We start from the raw sequence: 23,308 nt of genomic DNA, 5'->3' as shown, positions 1-23,308 counted from the left end.
TCTCCGATGAACAAACAGAGCAATGGTTACTTATTCCAGATGCAGTTGTCATTCTATGCAATTGTGTATGAAGGAGGTAGCTGCAAAATATTGAGAAGGCAGAAGTAAATGAAAATACAGTGCTTACGGTGGGTCGGTGCGTTCTGTGTTTGAAGGTAGTAAAGAGAAGTTCTCTGGTTATACTGAATAAGCAGCTACCTACGTCATTATCATATGAAATCTCTTTATTGATGCCATAATTACACTTTCACAATTGCCTTATTAACCACCTTGCTTTCTCAAATTTACTTGGAAGTGCACCATTTGCTCACTTTTTTAAAAAAAATTCCCAGGGGGAGAAGCCTCCAATCCCCCTTATGACAGTCAGGCTCGCTCGCCACAGGACACTCATCCAGCACTTTTATGCCCCAACACTTTCGAATGTCGCCAGCCGCCACTGGAAATGAGTCTACCAAAAGCAATGAGCCAATTAGTGAAATGTGATGGAGGTTTATTTGGCAACAGAGGTGCAAGCATTAGTCTCCACGGTAATCCATAGTGCATAATATAAAAACAGCAAGATGACTGAAATGACTGCTAATCTCTCGTACATTGGACAGGTCTCCAACTTGCGGACTTGAAGTGAAATGCATTCACACAGTGTCAAACCAGTTCAGTCAAGGAACTCTCCCCTCACCTTGTCAAAACATAAGCAATTGACATAAATGGAGCCTGTAGTAAAGATGTCCACTGATGCCAATCTAGAGACAATCAACTACAGAATATGCTACTGAAGTTTATGAACGACTGACGGTCAGAATGGAGATTTTGTACCCATGTCCTATCATGTCAACCTAGCAATGACCAACTGGCAGTGCTACCTTCGACAGACCATAAAAGCCCAGTGGAGACTGAAAGGCAGAGCGTGTGGCACCAACATTCAAATGTAAAAGCCTACAGATGACACACTGAGGTATTGTTCAGTTTTCCTAGTGATAATCAAGTGGCGGAAGGCAGCATGTGTAATGATATTTAGTCACATCAATCGAGTGATGACAGACTGGCAGAATGTATAATGTGGCTGACTGGTGACATGGCTGGCAGATTCAAAGGGGACTATGCATGTCGTAAAACATAAAGAAGATCAAATGACAGAATAGAGCAAATCCAAGTAAACCTAGTGCTCACTGACTGGCACAATAGAGCCTGTGCTCCCAATATCCACCCTTAAATGACTAGTGTTGACGGATTTGTAAAACCAGAATGGACACAAGCTGCTAATATATGAGCATAGAAGACTAGTGATGACTTGGCAGCAGAACGGACCATGTGCTACCAATGTGTGACTATAAAAGACTACGGATTCCAGAACGGAGCATGAGCTACCAATATTAGATTATATAAAAATAGTGATGACTTAATGGCAGAATGGAGCATGTGTCAGGAATACAGAGCCATAAAATAACACTGATGTGAGTAAAAAAGGACTGCACTTGTGGTTTCTCTGTAAGGCGCTACATAAGTGTGGATGAACCACTGGAAGCTTGAGCCTGAAGCTCAAGGATCTATTGGATCTCGAGCCCATTACGAGCCGAACGTTTAGGTGGCTTTTGCCTGCCACCCTCTCTCTGCCCAGGATGTGGGCCAGAGTTGCTGGCTTTGGGACTAAAGATCCAGGTGTATGCATCAGCGTAGACTCAACATCCAGTGACTCTGGGCTAATCTCTTACTCTCCTGTGCCTATAAAACTTAATTTGACCTTGGTAATGCAACTGATGCTCTTGTAAAGCATACTTTCGGGTTAGGTTCCTGCTTTGTAAAAACTGAACAAAGAGGTACAAACAAAGCATTACTGTAAAGTAGAGACAAATAGATACCCATGTAGGGGCTGATTTGTACAAAGTGAAACCAGAAAACATGGATAAATCACTGCTTCCTCACTTGAATTGTGTGATCTTAGGCAAATATTTTATTTGACCTAAACTCCTTTTTATTCATTATTGCACATGAAAGCACTTTCAAATATGTGAGTTCAGAATACAAGCTGAACAAACAACTTTTTTGGTTGATTTAACAGACTATAATGTAGCTCTATAATAATCTGGACCAGGTATAAATAGGGTTTACATGATAACTGTCTTGCTTCTTAGTTGACTGATGATTCATGTTTAAAAACTATCACTTTCAGTAAGTACTTTTCAATGCAGTTCTATAATGTGTTGTATTAATGTCAGGGCACAAGTCAGGGGTACACACGGGAAGACAGTGTCCATCCATTGTTTTCACATGGTGGAAGCCGCCCCCTCCCTGCCAAGAAGTTGGGCCCCACTGAAAAAGGCTGAACTTGTCCCATTGAAAGTTCCAGGCACAAGGACACATTCAGCTGCAGCCGCACTTTGTCTGCTTTTGTTCAGAGCAGCAACGTGCAGGCGAGGGGGCATTGTTACTTATATTCCAGCTGGGCCCAAAACAAAGGCCAAGTTAAGGGGCCACCAGGCCTCCTTTTGTTAGAGTATCCTGGTTGGGAGCTATCCGTAGACTCACATCTAGATGCAAATGCACTGGAGGAGAAGCAAAGGCACTAAACTTGCTATTACTTCACAAGCACTTAAGAAAGGCATGGTTTTGGCTTTGTTAAGACCTGTATATAAGAGATAAGCATGTACTGTACGAATGTCAGATATGTTGGTATGTCCCAGTATTACACAAATAACAATTTAAATAGCACTATTTTGCTTTATTATTTTCTGTGCTACTCCTTCCAGTGCAAGGGTTCAGAGCACTTTACATCACTCGTACACATTAGACATTGAACATTAAAACATGTGTAAAACAATGTACAGGATGTGTTACATAAGACATTGAGGGCCACAAGGCGTAGGATTCACATGTTCTTCATAGCTCACTGTGCTTTATTAGAAGGATTACAATTTATGAACTACAAGTAACAAAAGTATCTGTGTGTTAAAAGAAGTGACACACTTATGTATCTACAGAAAGTAATAAACTGTCATCTGTATGTTCTATGAAGTGCTAGGCAGGTGACACATTAACCTTCTATGATTCTCAGTTTCAAAACTGTGACTAGGTAAAACACAGATCTCTCTAGCAAACATGTTAACCTCCAGAGTTATCTTACCCATTATTATTATTCCCTGAGATTTACTTGGCACACAAAGATCTCTGCAGCAGGCGCATTAACCCCATAAGATATTTTAAAATGCAGACTTTACAACCAATTGAGCAGAACAGATTTACTCTCACATTTTAACTTTTTGCCGATTTGGTTGTGTCTGAGTTTTCTTTTTTACATGTTTAAGGCACAACTCTGAGGGCGTGGGTTATGCCATGTGCGATGTCACGCCCTGTGATGTCAGTACCATCATGTCATCTATATACTGTCTTACTTGGTTAACCACTTCCGACTTTTTTTTTTTTTAGGACTTGTGCACTGGTTATTGTCAAAGTTTCCACAGGTTAGAGAAATATACTTTTTGAATTTTTATGAGAACTTGATCATATTTGATGTGGTTTCTTTTCCGATTCACCATCTGCCCACCCCCATCGCATCCTATGTCCTAGAACCCATTGGACCTATTCAACGTTTCTGAGGCCCAAGAAAAGAACCTGTCTGTGCCGAATCATTACGATTCATGGGAGGCGTTCAGACTTGCCCACCCCCTGCAAGGTGGCGAATCCCATGATCTGCATTTTTATATACACAATTGTGTCTGTGTTGCACAACTCCTGCAATGTCTGTCCTCCTCTCTACGTGTCTTCCTACATCAGATCCTGAGTTCTGAATGGGTCTCCAAGTGCAGAACTCCTGGAAGCCTGTCCTCCCACACATGCACCCACACAAGTTTCACAATTCTGCATGGTCTTTGTGTTGCACAACTCCTGCAATGTCTGTCCTCCCCTCTATGTGTCTTCCTACATCAGATCTATAGTTCTGCATGCGTCTCCAACTGCAGAACTCCAGGAAGCCTGCCGTCCCCTGCATGCTTTTCCCAAATCAGATCTACACCCCTGCATAATTCTTATGAAGCAAAACTGTAGCAATGTGCACTCTACTGCCTCCAGTGCATGTTTCCTCCTATACAAGAGGATGCATGCACACATCTTAGCAGTCTAACCTCCCCTGCATGCTTCTACAGACAGCCTATCCTCAGCAGGCTATGATCCCCTGATTTCTTGCACCTTCCCCAGATTCCCAGTCTTGGAAGCTTCCTTCCTGTGCTTCAGAACAGCAGTGCCAGTGCTCTCATGCATGCTTCCCCCTTGCACCATATTCCTGTGCTCTATGCTTCCAATAAAGCATAATCCCTTTCCCATAAGAAAGATCCCCTCCAGTGCCTGTCTTCCTCCGCATGCTCCACTATATACCTTTTTCAAACTGTAAGCTCCTACTCCATCCCAGCAAAACTTACCCTCATCATGTCTCATTCAACTGCAGCAGCATCCTAGCATGCCACCCTCCTGCATCCTTGCAGGAAGATCACAGCCCTGACTACTCACCCTTGTAATCCTTACATGTTTCTGTCCAATTGCAGGAACCAAACACTGCCTTGTCCGTTCCTCCATACAAATTCCAATAGCCAAAACCTAGACCTGCCTTCGCTCGCCAAGGCAGTAGGTGACCGTATTGACCCTCTTCTGCTGCTGCGCCCCACACTCTGTTGCATGTGTGTGAGGGAGCATCTGTTGTTGTTGCCGATGACATAGAAGTTGTGACTTCACAGAGAAGCTTGAATCATCTCTTCAGTAGGCAAAAGCCCAAATGATTGACTTTTTCATTGTTCCGTTTTATTTGTCAACTCCTGCATTATGCATGGGTCATTTAGTGGTCGCCAAGGGTCGCAGCTGCGACCCATGGCATGCCCCTTGCGACCCCGAACACTGCTTTTGCGACCCCTGGCCTCAGAGGTGGCAAAAGCTGTGCCTAGAACACAGTGGCAGCTTGTCCTTACAGGCGTCTGTTGGGACTCCACTATCCTTGTTTTCTGTCAATTTATCATAATAATAGTGTATAATGAAGTATTTTTCACTATCAGTTATTAGCTGGAATGGGACCTTCACTGACAGCTGAGGTAAGTAAAACAAAATGCTTTTAAATGTAGATTGTGCGTGTGCTTGGGGGTGAGAGTGTGTTTACGTGAATGAAGTGTATGCACGGGTGAATATATGTGCCATTCTACTACTTTCATCTGCTAAATAACTCTGCCTAAGCTCTTCCCTCTGCTTCCATATCTAACTCGCCAAACCTCACTTTACTACCATGACCTCCCAAACAACCCTACTAAATTCACCATCATTTATCTCACCCTGCTACTATGATCTCCCTAACCACTTCCACAGACTCTTCCCTCCTCCTTTACTCAACCCAAGCCTAAATCCTATTACCATAAAACTCCCAATTAACACTTCTGGATTCTTTCCTCCTCCACCCCTCCATTACTCTAGTCAATCTAACTAACAAACTCTCATATCCGCGGCTCAAATTAAGTCATAATAATAGTAAAACTGTACTCATATTTCCATATACTAATCCATCACTAATTCTTGTTGGGTTCCGGAATAGCATGCTACTCGCCAAAAGCGCTTTGACGCCTCGTCAGGGGTAGTAAGCACGATATAAATACTATTACAATACAATTACAATACAATGTAGCAAACATTTATAGGGCTTGGCTCGTAAAAGAGCTGTGTGAGCCGGGCCACACCATTGTTTCGGCTCTGGCTCGGCTCTCCCAGTTAATTTTGTCCAGCTCTAGTGCTACGCTCTGAGAAACACGCGTTGTATTTGGCACACCAGCGCTTGTTTGCAGAAACGTGCTAATTGTTTCTTGAAAAAAAAACACTTACAGACTGCACAGGATGAACAAGGTTTGTGCAGTCCTAGACTTGAGTTTGACACGAGGCAGCCTGCCATCGATCGCTTCTCCCATGCCATAACTCAACACGATGGCTACAATATGCCACTCCACGGATATTTTTCCAGGGGAAATGCAGTAAATGATGCCTGGCAGGGCATGAGTTCGGTATCAAGTAATTAGTGCAGGCAACTGCATAATTATCTTGCGACTAGCCAAGGAACGACAGGGATCCCACTGTGCACGCGCTGAGGCACACACGTGGGATGGACAGGTCTTCTCACCATTTTCCAACAGAGATGAGCATTGCTGCCCTTGCTTACATGGGAAAGAGATGCGCAAGTTTACCAAAAATGAATGAAAGGGGTAAATAAAGCAGTTGAATGTTCATTTTTTTTTTTTCCTTTGCCTGGCTTGGGTCAACTTGCCTCCATTTCTTCTCGAATACTTGCTAAATTAGGGAGTGAAATTGACCTGTCTTTCAAGTGCATGAGCATGCAGTTTCATATTGTACTGATGTGCTAAAAAAATGTAATCTTGCGGTAACAGCTGTAGTCCCAGACCGCCTACCTCTCAGCAACTCGCATTTACTGATAGGATATCCACTCTGGTTAAAGACGTGGAACACAAGCACTTGCCCAGGTGCAGCTCCTCCGCTATGGAGGAGGAGCGTCGGACCCGCCCCAGCCAGCCGCAGCTGCAAAACTTTTACTACAAAAAGATAATAATCTAGGCTCATTACCAGTTTGTAGTAAAAGGGTCATTAGGGATGAGAGAACTGAGGGAGAGTGCTCTGCACTCCCCCTCAGTGCGCATGTATGTCTGACCAGCCATCTCAGGCCGGCTGAACATACACATGCGCAGTAGGCTCTTTCCAGTCCAGCAATACAGTTGCCGGGCTGGAGAGAGTACGCACAGGCTCCCAGCCATTCCGAACGCTGCTTTGAGCAGCGTCAGGATTGGCTGCAGAGCAGGCTGGGAGCCTGTGCTTGCAGTGCATGAGAGGAGCGGCGGCTGCGGCAGAGAAGCAGGTAAGTGAACCGCTCCTGCACTTACCATGGGAGCAAACGGAATTGAGAAACCGAAGAGCATGTGTGGCACGACCACAGACCAGGCCCTGCTTTCTCATCTGCTATTTGGCTGTCTTTCTTTAGTTAGTTGCAGTGCTTTGAAGGAAAATACAGAGGTGCAAGTACTCACTATCAAAAGTACCTGTTTGCTCCTGAGAGGTGTCGGTGCTCTCCCATTCAGAGTATTGCACAAGTGCTGAGAATTGCAGGTACTCTCCCTTTCAAACAAAAGAAGTGCAGGTACTCTGTACCGGACAGTACCTGCCCATTTAAAGCACTAGATAGGCGCCATATGCATTACAGTGTATTCCCAGAGGGCCAACAAACCCCTCCTCAATAACTTTCGGTGAACACAGAGCAATAACAATGATCCTAAGAGACTCTGGTGAGATGGGCTCAAGCACTGGAGGCCTAGCCAATGATGGCCACCATCAGACAGCAACTCCCTCAGAATGACCGCATGTAGAGTTCAGCAAGGCCTAAAGGTTAAACGGGCAGCCCGTCACAAAATCTCAGAGAAACAATAAGATAACATTTCCCCCCTCACCGGCACTCTGGGTGACTTGAAGAGACAAGAAAACCAACATGGTAACAAGTACCTCAACCAAAGAAAAAGGACAAAAGAAAGACTATATGGGCAAAGGAGGGTACCCTGATTCAGAGTACAGGGGCTTGAATTCTTGTTTTCACAGTTCTCAGTATTTAATTTCTTCCGTCGGCAGAGGCAGACATGCAACAAATAAATTAAAGGGCTTGGTAAGGCTGAAGAGTGGATGGTTGCTGAGTGAGGATTCCTTTGCTTATTGTCTAGCTTTTACCCATTTAAGGATGAATCAGCAAGCATGTCGAGATGGATAGGTAAAGGCAGGCTAACGGGTGTACGTATAGGACGGAAAAGATATTTCTATTCATACACAGACGTACACACAAACATGCACTCTGTGCTGCTTTTACTAGGCGGACATACTGAGAACAATGCAGCTGTATATGAATTAAAGCGTAATTGAAAAAAAAAAAAAAAAAACGAAGTTTAGCATTTGATCTCCTTCGGCCTTGCAGATTGCCTCGCTTCACCTCCAAACTGGGAATGGAGTTAGAGGTCACTAAAGTTACATAGGTGACACATGGCTTGTGGGAGCACTGAATGAACTAAGCTAGAAGTCACAGACATGTCACATTAGTGACACAGCACCAAGAACCTTTTGGATGAATGTAACCAGGGGACAAGTTACATCAGTCATACAAAGCCTGGGGAAGTACAGACTAAAAGCAGCTAGAAGTCACAGGCAAGTCACATCAGAGACACATGGCCTCCAGAAGAGGGGACATTAAGGCAGACAGGGGTCACGGACAAATCAGACGACAGACACTGGCCTGAAGAGGCTTTAAGAGAAGGTTGCTATAGGTCGCAGAGGTGACAGGCTTAAAATATCATAATACTACTCTAGTGTGATAGTAACCAATAAGTAACTAAAGCGCTTTGATTTAATAACACAAACATATTCCTAAACTGAGCTAGGCAAACAATCAAGTCATGGCAAAGACAACACGCAGCTATGCATAAAAGCCAGTGTCCTTATTTCTGTGACACATATATTTCATACAGCACCTTTCACAACATGTAGCAGGAAAACATTAATTGTGGGTCAGTGATTTATGATATGTAAGTGAGAAACTGTAGGAAATGAGACCGGGGAAATGAACATGGAGAACTTTGGGCCTTCTAACGAAACTGTTCTCTGGGACAGCAGAAAATGACTGGACTGATATGAACTTTTCTACTTCAATGTTGCCCTTTTCCCCGGATTTTTGTCCTTCTGTAAGCAAAATTTACATAACTATTCCTATCTTTTACAAATTTCTGTCTCTACTAGGCAACCTTAATCTTATTTATTATTGTATTTCTTCATCCTGGCTCTTTCCATTATCAGCTTCCTTTTATACCTGTCAAACTGTGGCATGACTTTAAACTGCTTAAACAGCTTTCACGTGCCACTATTGAGTATACATAGATGCATCATACATGGCACCACCCACCCCCATTACTGTGCATATACAGGCACTCATAAATTTGCCATTTACCCCCCATTAGTGTAGATTGGCACCTGCTTCTTTCATGCCCAGAAAATTCAAAATGGTCAATGTGTATTTTCTTAGCATTTCTGTAGTTTTTTTCACTACACATTCCTCCGGATTGGGGAGCTCATACAAAAATGCTTGAGCTTTAAAGCATGCATGTGCTCCCGCTCCATGACTATGGAGACTTGCACCTCGGAGTCCAACCCAGCTTCTCCTTTAGGCAGTCGCAGTCACAACCCTAGTCCGGGGTTTCATAAGCCCTCCTTTGCTCAGTGGCCCTCGTAGGGCACTTCTAATGAGAAGAAGAGTAGTAGATAGTTACCTAGCAGTGAGCCTCGAGGAAAGAGGGAAAGCAGGAGGATGCCCTTCCCCAATGCACTGGCACACCCAGAATCCATCATGAAGAACAGAAGGCCCACAAAGAAGCAGACATACCTAAACGCATTGGTTCTGCGGGGGGAGCTTCCCTGGAATCCTATTGGAAACCCTCTAGTGAAAAAGTCTAGCCCACAGGAGTACTGCTCAGTATGAGCGATCTGCCTCTGGATCACTCATACTACTTCGGAGGTAGTAGACAGGACAGATTCATCAGTTCCAGAAATCGGACCTGTGCCACTCCCATCTCAGCCTCCACTGGTCCAGCTGAAGGATTTGCCACCAGAGTTCTCTAACCGTTCCTCAACCTACTTTCTGTATGTGGTGAGTTATGGTAAACTCTGGCACAAATTAAACCTCTATGCTTCCTTGGTCCTGGACTAAGATGAGTACAAGCTCATGTTTCAACACAGAAAAGGGGTGCAACCAAAATACCGAAATGCATGTTCCATCGGTCTCATTCATCGTAGTATACTTATATAGAATTGTACTTAACCATAAAATGAGTAATCACATTTAACATAAATAATAGTGCAGACGTTGCAGTGCTCAAAGTTTGGTTATGGACAATATAACACACCTTGAATACATAATAATCAAGGATCCTGCTTCTTAACCTTACACAACTGAACCGGTGCAGGAAATGACTAATGTCCAATTAAGATGACGCTCCAAGTATAATTTGTGTATATAGTCCCAATGAATGAGACCAATGGAACACACATTTCAATATTTCCAACTAGGCGAGAAAGCAGTTTCGCAGCAACTGCTGATGCGCCATGAACTCATTGATATCGATGCCAAGACTACGAATACCAATATGTCCGTGCAGTGAAGCTAAAGGGCCGAAGAAAATCATCAACTTCAAATGTGTAAAATCCCATAATGAAGAAGATCCTCTACCAGTACAAGACGGACCTGGTCAATGGGCAACTACTATGTCCTGCGTGCTATAAAATCAGATACCAGCTAAACCTTCTGATCATTTTTAGCCAGCAGAGGTCTTTTAGTCTTTCAAAGCTCTGGAGCCATCCAAAGACCTCAGCTTGAGCAGGCTTTTCCTCAGGAAACAGGCAGGTGAAGACTAATGGATTGGAGGGGTGGGTGGGGGAAGGTGGGAGAACAAGAGTTCCCCCCAACTTCAAATGCTATCACACCTATTTCGTCTTAGTACTTCTTCCGCCCTATCCTCAGTAATTACCATCAGTTTCTTCCCATTAAGAAATTCTAAATGCTAACTCTGGTTCAGGTTATGATGGCTGCATAACACAACTTGTGAATTTGCTCACTGAACATTCAGAACTCCTACAATCAAGTGTCAATCCTGAAGGAGAACAGGAAGTAAGTTCAGTTGACAGAGGGAAACGAATGGTCCAGTAGAGAAGATTTACATTTTATGTCAATGCTGCCCTTCAGAACATCACCCCAACTCCTGCATCAATTCTGTGCCAGAAGAAGATTCACTGCTACCTCTACATAGACGATGATCTAATTGGAGAAGCATCCAGACGGGGTGGAAGTCCACTCTATCACTTCCTTTCAGAACCCATTTAAGCCCTGCTTCTTAATCATTAACCTGAAGTTTCAGTTCATGTTGCAATATTATATAGTGCATGGAAAACTGATCCCAACCTTCTGAAATCTTGACCATCAAATTGTATTGTATTGTAATAGTATTTATATAGCGCTTACTACCCCTGACGAGGCGTCAAAGCGCTTTTCGGTGAGTAGCATGCTACTCCGGGACCCAACAAGAATTAGTGATGGATTAGTATCGGGAAATAGGAGTACAGTTTTAGTATTATTATGAGTTAATTTGAGCCGTGGATATGAGAGTTTGTTAGTTAGATTGACTGGAGTAATGGAGGGGTGGAGGAAGAAAGAATCCAGAAGTGTTAAATGGGAGTATATGGCAATAGGATTTAGGCTTGGGATGAGGAAAGGAGGATGGAGGAGGGAAGAGTCTGTGGAAAGGGTTAGGGAGATCATAGTAGCAGGGTGAGTTAATGAGGGCGAATTCAGTAAGGTTGTTTGGGAGGTCAAGGTAGTAAAGTGAGGTTTGGTGAGTTAGATGTGGATGGTATCAACTTGGTTGTTTGATAGATGTCTGGGAATGCAGATGTCCTGCAACCAGGGTGGTGCCCAAAGCAAAGCTCCACATGCACACCCTACAGTTGATTTAGAAGGGACACAGAAATCTGCTGCAAGAAGAGCAGTCTAACCTCATCCCTTTCCACCCATCCAAGGCTCTAACTTTGGAACAGTGGTGCCAGGCTCGCAGCTTCTAGGTGGGATGTCCATTTCAAACCACAGCTACAACATGTGTCTCTACTCATGACATGTGGGCGATCCTATATGATATCCTCAACGAGGGAAAACCAGGTTTTTTTAAAAACAAAAAACAAAACAGTCCACAAACACAGATGCAGGAATATAATTTTGCATCAACTAACAGGCACAGAAAGACTTAACTGACAGTACCGCCAAACATAGGAAAGACAAACAATCATGAAACTAAATGCAACTTTAACAGTGTTATCTGTGCTAACTAAACTGCTTTTCGATAAGGGCTAATAATGAATTCTGCACTAAAGTACATGAAAACGTTCCTCCCTTTGATTGTCTACCTGCCCCAAAAACAGGACATGTGCTGAGACTTGCTGAGAAAGTTCATGAGAAAACAGGCCTGACCCAGCAAATCCAGGATGCCAGGGCAGGCTCACTAAAATGACTTCCTTTACTGCCATGGAAAGCCTACAGTGGGACATCCCATAAACCTATGAGACAGACTATATTTTGGCAAGGCAAACAAAATCAGTGTTTTAGAGCTTGTGCCATTTTAAGCTTTACCTAACTAAAGGAAGACATTACAGAGGTCTGAAGTTGCCTTATCTGTAGATCATTGAGCCTGTTGGCATTCTGGGACTTGTAGTCTTGTACCTATAAAGGTAAAAACAGACTTGGAAGTGCCAAAAGCAAATTATAAAGCTGAGCGTTGGTAAAAGTACAGATGTGCCTATGACATACAAGTTGCAGAGATGCACAAGAATCCATAAAAACATTGTTTGCCTTTTCTATCATATGAAACCACAAATTAAACATACAAGGCCTCTTTTCAAACATGAGATGACATAGAAGTTGTACCCATGTCCCACATTTCAAACCAAAATAGCTCAAACCGTGTTTTCATTAAATAACCCCAACAGTGTTTTCGTTAAATAACCCCTTTCTATCATTCCCAGATGTCGTGATGAACCTATGGAGATAGTTCAAAAGCTTTGGAGTCAACTGAGGGTCTTTTCAGATTCTGATGTGCCTCTCTTTACATCCTGCTGTGATGCTTCAACGACACTGCAGTACAGTGGGAGAATCTTTAAAACGAGAGTAAAACAATTTACTTCTTAAGTGCACGCTACACTCCCCGTTCCCCAAAACCTGGACATTTGTCCATTTTAATTAAAACTTTCGGGACACTGGGACAGTAGACAACAAAAATCGGGTCTGTCCAGGGAAATCTGGGATGTCTGGTCACCCTACCTCAAGCACATTTTCAAAGCTTAGGGTCAATCTCTTACAGAAGACTTCATGACTTACAAAACACTAAATGAGAGAGGACTGCCGCTCGGAACAGCAAGGGAGCTTTTGGGCCTAATGGGCCTTTTGCTCTGAATCCCTCGTCTACGATGTTTCTCCAGAAGGACATGAACAGCCCAGTGTTCTCAGCATTTCTGGTAGCTTGAGCCTGGCCTTGCCAAGCATTGTACTTGCATCTCTTCCACCTAAAACAGAAAGACATGGATATCCTTCACTAGAGGAGAGCTGTCCTGTCCACAAAGGGAGGAAGAGTGCTTCAATCCTTAGTTATATGGATCAACTTGAATGCACAATTCTGGAGAAGTTAACTTTTATCACCTAGCCCTCTTTTTGATGAACCTGTAAATTCAGGCAGCCAGAAGGAACTCCTTGGCCAGAACCCAGTACAAGAGCTGGAAATTGGCAAGGAAAATCAACCTGCTCATATGATGTCCTTTTAGGGGCAAATAATGGAGGCAGGAATGTAGATGGTCACCTGTAAGGCCTGCCTTCTGCCAGCTGGTGTCTATCAGAGCAGCACTCAAGTATCTTCTTTACAGAAGATATTGTAGCTTATGGAATTATTTTCTATCGTACATCACATTGCCACCTCCTGAGACCTTTCATATAGGGGACACAAGCCCCATGAGCTTATATGTTCAAAATGGCTAGAAAATCATGAAACCAAAAAAAAGAACCAAATGACGGAAAGGGCATTGTCATTAAAATCTGGTTGACTTTTGTCTAGCAATTCTAGAGTTATTTACACACTAATCAACTATGGATAAACCAGCTAAGTAGAAAAAATGTCAAGTTTTGAAACTCCTACCCCATTATTACTTTTAACAGTGTTTTCGCTACATTTAGTCAAAATGAGGCAAGAGTGGCCAAATTTATGAAGTCCCATAAATGAGATTCCTTGTAAATTGAGGTTTCGACAATAACTATACTGTACCTCTTTAATACATGTATAGACAAGTAAACAGTGAAAAGCAAAATCAAGACTTCGAAATCATCAATACAAACACACAAAATATCAACGATGATTGCAAATAATAAGACGGACATCCAAGTAACAATCAATATATTGTGTTCGCAACACTACAGTGATCCTGTTTCACTTTGTTGGTCATAATGCCATTTCAGAAAAATTAGGACCACATGCCTCCCGCCAACAAGTTTAACTTGTACTATACAGTTCATACATTCACCAGCTGATCACAATCTCTAGGAAATATACAACACCACCCAATGCAAGTCACAGCAGGATCCATGCTCATTTGAGTCCTGGTAGTTCTTCGTAGTGCTGGGGTTTGGTTCCAGCTTTTACTCTCAGTCCTTGGCAGTAGGGAGGCAGCCCAATGGAATCAAGTTAAGTGTATTTTCACAACTCAAAAATCTAGTCAGCCAGTTAATGAAAATTATGCTGGATACAGCAGACTTGCCATGCTCACAATGCATTCTAGGTGATGGTGGTTATATGATAACAGTTAACTACACTCTCGAGTGCAGTGGTAGGAAACTGTGTATATTCATTTCAGACAGGCTCTGTGACAAGGAAGCAAGAGGGAAGAAAAAGTGGTCAAGATTAACTGACTGATGTTGTATCCCTCTGGACACTTATCAGCAGCCTTCATCTTACATTCAATTTTCACACAAAATATATACGTGATCGTCCACAGCTAACCTTAGTGGCACAAAAGTGCACCAAAGGTAGTTGTGATATGTCGCCTGTCCGCACTTGTACCTTTTGTGTGTAATCATTACTGTTAACGCAGTCCAAATAATGTTTTTGAACATTAACTTTTATTTTTTTTAAATAAACACACAGGGGTGCGGTCCTATCAGAAGGCATAAGCAACAGTTTACATGACAAGCCAGTGGACATCACATAGGGTTGCAGCCACTGCCTTAAAAAATATATGACTGCAGTCCCCAGCTAGGACATACAGTAGGAAGTCAAGAAGTACACCAAAGAGCTTCTAGGTATCACTAGACCTGCAGTTTCGGATTTCTATTTGGATTAGGCGTGCATCAAACTGGGCAAGAAATAATATATCAGGACAATGGAAAAATGTTAGTGTTAGGACAGCTGGTAAGATCAACTGGGGACGTTTGTCCCTACAGTCTTTTACGCAAGAGGGGCAACCCTTCCAATGGCGCTGTAAATTGGAGAATTATACTTCTCAATGGCTACAACCACATTTTATGGATTTTGGAAAATAGGGTATATTTAACTTCAAGGAAAACTAGAACTGAAGAGGTGCAGCACACCTCAAGATCAAGGGGGGAGATGATCCTCCAGACAGGCCCTAAAACACCACTAAACTATCTCTTCAGGAGACAAAGAGAGCATAATTTCAAATAAGAATATTCAATATAATTGTGATCACATAACATGAAGAAATGGAGTGATCGTTCTGCACTCCTTGCACAGTAAAGGCCTGGGGCTCGAGTGTATTATGGCTAGGCACAACAGCACATGCATTCACTAAATAATTCTCTGCATTGCCTCTGAATCATTGCATGGTCTTGGCCCTACTTACTTCACTTCTGTCACTGTGGGTACCTTGGACTTACATCCCCGCTGCTTTGGAATGCTCAGCTGTCCAATATTTGCTTTTCGGTACCCTTTGTGGCATTTATTTTTTTGGAAAATTCTTTTTTTCCCCTTTCACTGTCCTGATAGGCATTTATTTGTTGGAATATTGTACTCACACTTCAAAGTGCATGAACTGGCATTTGCGCTACGTGGCCTGCTTTTGTGTTATATTTTCATGTTTTGTGTGCTCTGGAAGACAATGCTTATCATAAGTCTCGATAAGAATGGCAGTGCATCAATTACGACTAAGTAAATCATGTTTCTTGTACCACTCACATGGATATCGCCATCACTCGAGTTTCCAGGAACATTTAACAGGGAGGAAAAAAGTTAAACAAATCCTAGCCAACCTTAAAAGTTTTTATAAGAACTTATAGACCGGCAAAGTCGACGGAAGCCTGGTGTTAACAAAACTGCATTCCACAAGTGCCACTGATCGGAACAACATTCTTCAGAGGTGGAAATGTGGAATCAAAGTCTAGAGAGTAACTCTAAATGCTTATGAAATCAGAACAAGAAAACAGTAACATTAAATAAACAGATTATTTTGCAGTCTCTCTGCGTGGGGTCAATCCTGAACAAAATACACAGCAGTTTCAGCAACTGGGATACCAATGGTACCCCTGGCATGAAATTAAATTAAGCTAATTGTCATTTTGTTATAGTAGAGCCAATGTCTAAGTCAGGAATAAACTTCTGTCGCTTTGTAGGTATACATGTGTCCCTCCATACAATTAAGCAAGAAGATACATTTTTCAGTTTGCCAAAATGTTGCTGCCAAAGGTCACATTACCTGTAAGAGTGGCCGCTGGACCGCCAAGGACTTCATAGTGTCAGCATTGGCCAGTATCTTCAGGGGGTCGGACACTTTGGTGGCTCCTTCAATTTCCTTGTTGATCTCAGCCAGAACTTGACTTAAAAAGATATTCTTGATATAGACCGTGAGAAACTCTCGAAGTGGGCACGGTTTGGCAGGACCTGGTCCCATTGCATGCTCGATTTCTTGGATAAACCTGAGAAAGAGTGAGAGTAGTTTTAATATTCATGCGCTCTCAAAGACTTTTCTGTGGATATTAAAAAAGGTTGAAGACAAAAGATGTTGGAAACCAAGCAAATTATGTAGTTCATATTTTTTTATTAACAGCGTTATTTAAAATTTTTGGGAGAGGCCCAGGTGACAAATGGTCTATTGGGAAAGAGCTATATCATCATTCAATAAAGTCCGCTGAGTTTAGGTGAACTTTCTGTTCATCTTGAAAATCTGGCCTTCCACTCTCCAATACCCATCGGATTATAGTTTGTTCCTGTCAGCTCTTGGATTTAGCAATCAGCTGAGTATGGATCATTTATGGTATCTATTATGCTTTAAATAAACTGAAATTATTCAAATCACTAAGGGAGTGGCCACTGGCAGTAGGTATGTACAGGCCATAATAGAAAAAGTCGCTTCAAGCACCCAAAGAGACCTAGAACATTCTACCTCAGGTACTGAGTAAGAAGAACAAGAAAACGGTATTTTATCAGTCAATGTTGAATAAATCCTTACATAGGGAGTCTCAAAGATCTGAAGAAGTTTCAGTGGTTTTTAATACAAAAGGGGCAAAAAGAGAAAGTAAATCAAAGGCAAATGTCATCACGCTGGAACAACCAATTGCTTTAGTAGTTAACAAATCAAGGAATTGAAAAAAAACAGTGACTGTAGACATCCTGGAAAGTCACAGAGCGGCATTTCTTCCTGTAAAGCCGGACAGCACTTACTTTCTATCATAAGGGGGGATTTATATAGTGGATTTCGTGCAGAAGGGCCGCTCTGCACTTTACATAAGAAAGGGATTATGTGCTGATTTGTGCAGGTTACTGAGACATGGAAAGGCTTTAACAAAAGCTTGTGTCTATAACATGAATGCAGCCGGGTGGAAATAAGAATAGGGATAAAACCTGTTTTCTTGCTTTCTGTTCCATTATCTTGGAGACCTTCAGTTGGTTTAGAGTAATGCCCAGTGTGATAAAGATCTGGTCAGAGAGGTGAGATCTTTCAGTTAGGGAGTTCAGTTTAGTGGTCTGGGTGACCTTGATGTTCACACAGCGATTTCAAATTAATGCATGCTGAGATGGAAGGCTGTGAAAATCCTTAGGGTGGCATCCATTGGCAGTGATGAACAGTGCACCAGGATGAAAGACTTCCTTCAGAGAAGTCAGGGTCGATTCAAGGGAGTGGGGCGGCATAGACGCCTTGAATGTGTAAGTGTATGTTTATGAAGTGTAGAGCAGCATGTGTCTGTTGGGACGAAGGGTCCAGGATCGGAGGAATGGTTGACACAACTTCGTCTTGGCGTTTTTCTTTTAATGTGCCTTAGAAGTGAAACACTCTGCAATCTAGGGACTTGGCATTCAGGAGATGCTGAAACAGACTTTTTAAGGCATGGGCAAAGGGGGCTCTGGCCCAGGGTCTCAGCCTTTCTAGGCCCCATGTTACAGCCAGCTACGATCTGCAGAGAGTCTTGCCTTGATCTTCAATCATTCTTAAATAACGTGTTTTAAATGTAATTTTCCTTTTATTTATTTTTATGTAGGTGATGTGTGAGAATCTAATACAGATGTTTCATGCCACATCCATAAAACATGTTTCTTTTAGATTGAAACAAAACCTCACATATAAGAAATGGAAGGGAGTCATAGAGATTATTTTCAGTAACATATGTGAGCTGATACTATGTCAAAAATTAAAATGCACATCACTATCCCTAAGTATTATATGTAAACATATTAAGAATTTGGACAAGTGTGTCAGTGCACTGTCAGGGACCTGACCAAAGACGGCATGAAAGAGCCAAAACTGGACCATATATATAAAGCTGTTCTAAGTGGGGCCCCCAAAATATGTTTGGCTCAGGGCCCCCAAAATCCTTAAGATGAGCTGGGAGGCCTTAGAGTTCAACACTAATAAGCCTGTCTAAGATCTGCAGCTAGAGCTAGCCTCAGTTGGTGAGAATGAACACCATTTAGATTGGATTAGGTTTAAGCAAGACACCGACAGTCACAAATAGAATTAGTGGTAATGTTTATATCTCCTTTTCTTCACCCAGGACCTCTCACGATGAAGTGCATGTTCTAATGTAAGATGAGGGGAACCCTGATTTTAACAATCTATCCTTTAAGTCCTTTATTGCTTTAGCAGTAGGGTTCAAATAGAGTTTCAATAATCATGCTCTTACTACCTTAATACATCTACAATTAATAGTCCAAAAGGATTTTGGAAGACTTGTTTTTAAATCAACAGCAGTTTTGAAAAAACTCACAAAATGTATTAGGTTATTCAGTGTAAAACTAAATATATTCTATAAACAGATGTAGTACCTTGCATGAGAGAACAGCTGTCTCCAGACAATTTTGTGAGTATCACTAGAGAGTGGCTTTTTCTCCACTCACATGTTGAGAGTCAGAAGTACATAGTTTGATTGAGAAGTTGTGTGTGTCCAGAAAAAATGCTTGTATCTCCACACAGCTGTGATCTTTTTATGTATTTATCCAACTGCCTAATCTTGAACTGTGAGGGACAGACACATGAGATTGGAATACTATTACAATACCTTATATAACTGGATAGTGTATGTTGTTTTTCTCTGGAAGCAGCATAGATGGGAGGATGGCAGTCATTAACCTTCATGTTTTTTGTTGTATGGCTTGACAGTGCGAACTGTCACCGGACCTTTCAACCTACATCAATATTGTTCTACGGTACTTTTCTTCCACTCCGATACAACATTCCTTTAAAGACAGACCTATTGGCATTGCAATGCTTGTTTAAATATAGGACACATATTCGTATTTTCATATTCACTAAATTAAAACTGATTAGTAATTCTAGGCTGTGAAAATATGTACATCAGCAATTACCATAAACAGTGGAAGGAAAGAATATGGGCGTTTTCAGAAGGACAAAGCATGTTACTGTGCATCTAACTGCAAAGTATGGATTCTGTATTTTAGACAAAAAATACATTTTACTTCAATAGTAATCGAAATTTCACCGAGATAATTTCACAGCATGAGGTATAAAAATAACGGACTGCCATTCGCTTATAATCAGACATAATTATTTTAAACTCGTATAGAATTAGGGTGCAGACTAATGTGTTTGGAAATTAAATGTAGTTGAGAGCGCACTTACCTGAATAAGTGCAACGTTAAACTGAGCGTAATAAAGGATTATATGAAGCAAGTCAGTGCAATGATAAAAGTTGCTGTCATCACCAGCCTGGTTAAGAGGGATGGCGGCAGCCATTCGCCTCAGATTCACACCCCGTCCAATACAGTATTTTGAGAAGACACCACTGTGAGATGCAAGGCAACCATCGCCTCGCCCACGCAGTCTTACTCTTATATACGAGAACTAAGCACCCTCAATATCTTTAGAGCCGACAACAGTCATGTCGGCCTTGCAGGATGAGGGAAGACAGGCGCGCGAGCGGCAGACACCAGCAAGGAATTCAAAAGCGACACGAGCCCGCCATTAAACAAATGCAACCTGTTTTAGCTTCCCATGAAAGCATTCCGAGTGATTTGTGACTTCAATTAAGTGTTCCCAATAGACAGAGAAGCACTTTCTGCAAAATTAAGTACCCTTTTTGTAAATGACAGCCATTTGGATAAAAACGCATGTTACTGAGGAAAGAAAAAGACTGGCGCTTCTTCCACTTTCCACTTCTTTGCCACACAACAAACTACGTTGGCCTTATAGGAGAGATGATCACCAGGTTCAGGGCAGGGACATGACAGAAAATACGATAAATGGTAAAAACTGTCATACAATTGCCAGACTCTGCCCTTGCTGTGGAGAAGCGCAGGAGGCAAATTAAAAATACAGATTCTGTCCTAAGTTTAGTGAAGCACTGAAATTCTTCTACAACAACAGTCAGCCTCCTAATTGGCACAGGTCAAGAGAGTTCAACCTCATACCCTTATACTCACATACTTGCAGCTGTTTGCAGAAATCCTTATTGATCAGTTCATTAGCACAGTGGGCCCACGCCATGACTTACCTCTCAGTTGCATGTGGAAGGAAGTGGGCCCCATTGAGCAACAGTACATTTTGTACCACATAAAGTAAACATTGCATGAAAACAAGCAAAAGTTACTATTACAGTTATTCATAGCGTTTCTCTTACTGCAAAGACACAAGCAAATAGGCACCTTGCAGCATGGAGCCAGTATTAGTTACAGAAGGAATTGGAATCCCTCAATGAGTCTTGCGAGAAGAGGCCATATTAGGTGAGGATCCGAGAAGAGGCCATATTAGGTGAGGATCCAAGAAAGGCTAACAGAGATGTGCTAGTGCGCAACAAAATCCTGTGGTTATCAGTGAGCAGAAGGAAGGACCTTCATTTCTCATTTGTTCCTGTCAGCATTTAGTGGCATTGCATTCTAATCCAAGGAGTCGGTATGGTCCTCGGTTCGGAGATTTTTTAATTCATTGCATCTCCAATTAAGGTCTGTATTGCTATTTGCCCCCAGTGACTGTCAGTTCTATATGGAGCTGGATATATGAGAATGTATTTTAGATTAGGACTTTGAGGATATGATTTTTTCCTGTGATGGAACAGGAAATAAGCTCACAAACTAGGCTGGCTGATAACTGGCAGTTTGTTATTTTCAGTGAAGAAACGAAAATGTTTTCAGAAAGCATAGATGTTGGATAGTGTTGTAAACATGAGTTAGAAGTGATATGTGACTATTTGTGATAGTAAGCATTAGCATGGAATGACAATCTAAACTTCACTTGTGTTATTTTGTTGTTTAATAAGCACTGTAAAATAACAGTTAATCAAAAAGAAAGGAGTAGGTATTGAGGTAAGAGATTAGAAGAGTTAAAGGCTATAAGACTGACTAAACATTTAGTTATGCATATTTTATTTCCTTTTTATTTTAGGCGCAGTCTCCCTAATTTGAGTGAGAAAGACTCCACATATCAATATGTGGGTTCACAGCATAGAATCTGTGAGGATGATGACTGAATTAATAATCGTTCATGACATCCCTGCAGACTTGATCAGGTCTGTGATAGCCTGTTCCACAACTTTATAACCATGTTTTGTGCCTGATTTCCATGTTATTTGTGCTGATCATCCACAACACCTTCACAAGACTACTCTGGAACACCCAGAGAGCTGAGAGACGATATTAAAGGGCAAAATATGCCTCCATATAGTAATTTAACAATATTCTGCTCGCAAGAAGGAAGATTAAGTTGTGGTCTCTTCCAATAAAACAATGGCAAATGTTCAAAGACATCGGGTAACGTAAGCTAGCATCGACAGTAAGCAGGCAACAGATAATCACATCCAAGGGATTCTCATGGATGCATGCAGCTACCCTTTTTATGTCCCTCAAAGACATTAAGCCATATGTGTCTGAAAATGAGCTCATTGGCAGTGAGACAGAACTACCTCTTGAGACTGCCCACTCCCGGTTTATTCACATTTATCTAATTGGAATGAAAATATACACAATTAATGTAGAAATAAATTGTCAGGCTAAATGTTGTCTTTTTGTACTCTCATTGATTTTTTAGTAAAAAGAAAAATATGTATCTGATCTTGGCAAGAACGGGTAATGCTTCTTTCACTCAGGCCATCCCTTCTTCTTTGACAACTGTCCAAAACTTACATTTGGTTAAAAAAAATATGAATATTGGCATCCTGACCAAGAAGAGAATTATGTACCTATTATTAGCAGGGCCGTGTTTGAGATGATGAAGGAATTTGAAGGAATCAAATTGCAAAGTGATATGACAAAGGAGAGCCATTTGAGCATTTGTCAATTGGTTTTAAAACTAGGTGCTATTCAGTTATGACTACCCCCCATATTCTCAAAGATCTTAATAATCAATGGGATGAAGAAAGCAAAACATCTTCAACTCTCACTGGATTTTAACAAATCGGACCTTGAGAATGTTCTACTTTTTACAACATTTTACTGGCCTTGAGAGGATGTTTTGTGTTTTTACCATATTCTTTTACTGAGTGGCTGATTTTGTTAGTTTACTTCAGGTGGCTACACCAGGAAAGGGGGTGCACCAGGAGTCTTCTATTGGCTCCCATATTTCCCAATTTAATGATGGAGTTGCAGGGTAATCTGATGGGTCAACACAGGAGATCACGCTACCTGTTGTCATGATTTTACCCTTCTATTGGGTAAAGTAAAAAAAAAAAGAGAGAATAATGGCCCTTCTGGAATAACTGTATCAAATTTCAGCACTTTGAGACATCTAAACGAGTATGTCTCCGGAAATGAACTGTAAGTAAACAGTATATATGAAAGCCTGCCCCGTTCTGTGACACAGAGACGGTCTTTCGTCGATGGGCTAGCAAGCACTGAACCTTTTCAAATCCTCCTTATGGAAACCAATCAGAACACTGCATTATTTTGGACCAGTGCTCTATATCTCTGATTATATGTAAGAATTTGTGTTGTTGGATTACCACGAAGGGAAAACTGGTGACGACACGAAATTGATGTTATTATATAAGTTACTCCATGGCATGTTATCAACAAGTCATTGTGTATCTATATTACCCTGATGAAGATCCCAGTTCCAATGTTTTAAATGGTTGTTCTTGAGCTCCATTTATATTGAGCATGTAAAACTTATGGAGCCATAACTTTTCCCTTGTTCATAATCCTCAGCCAATAACTTGTCTATATTGTCACTATTTTATAATTCACAAACTCACGTACTCTGCGCCATTTCACATCTT

At 41.7% G+C, this 23,308-nt stretch overlaps 1 protein-coding gene across 1 annotated transcript in view; it reads right to left on the bottom strand.

Annotated features, from left to right (window-relative positions):
- EXOC4 (exocyst complex component 4) overlaps positions 1–23,308 on the bottom strand; it is a 1,633,445-nt gene that overhangs the window by 539,363 nt on the left and 1,070,774 nt on the right. Inside the window, exon 11 of the mRNA XM_069229316.1 lies at positions 16,345–16,564. Within this exon, the coding sequence (XP_069085417.1) occupies positions 16,345–16,564 (220 nt within the window). The remainder of the gene's footprint in view (positions 1–16,344; positions 16,565–23,308) is intronic.

This window comes from Pleurodeles waltl, chromosome 4_1 (genome assembly GCF_031143425.1).
Source record: "Pleurodeles waltl isolate 20211129_DDA chromosome 4_1, aPleWal1.hap1.20221129, whole genome shotgun sequence".
Classification (NCBI taxonomy): Eukaryota; Metazoa; Chordata; class Amphibia; order Caudata; family Salamandridae; genus Pleurodeles; species Pleurodeles waltl.
This window is presented reverse-complemented; position numbering and strand designations above follow the sequence as displayed.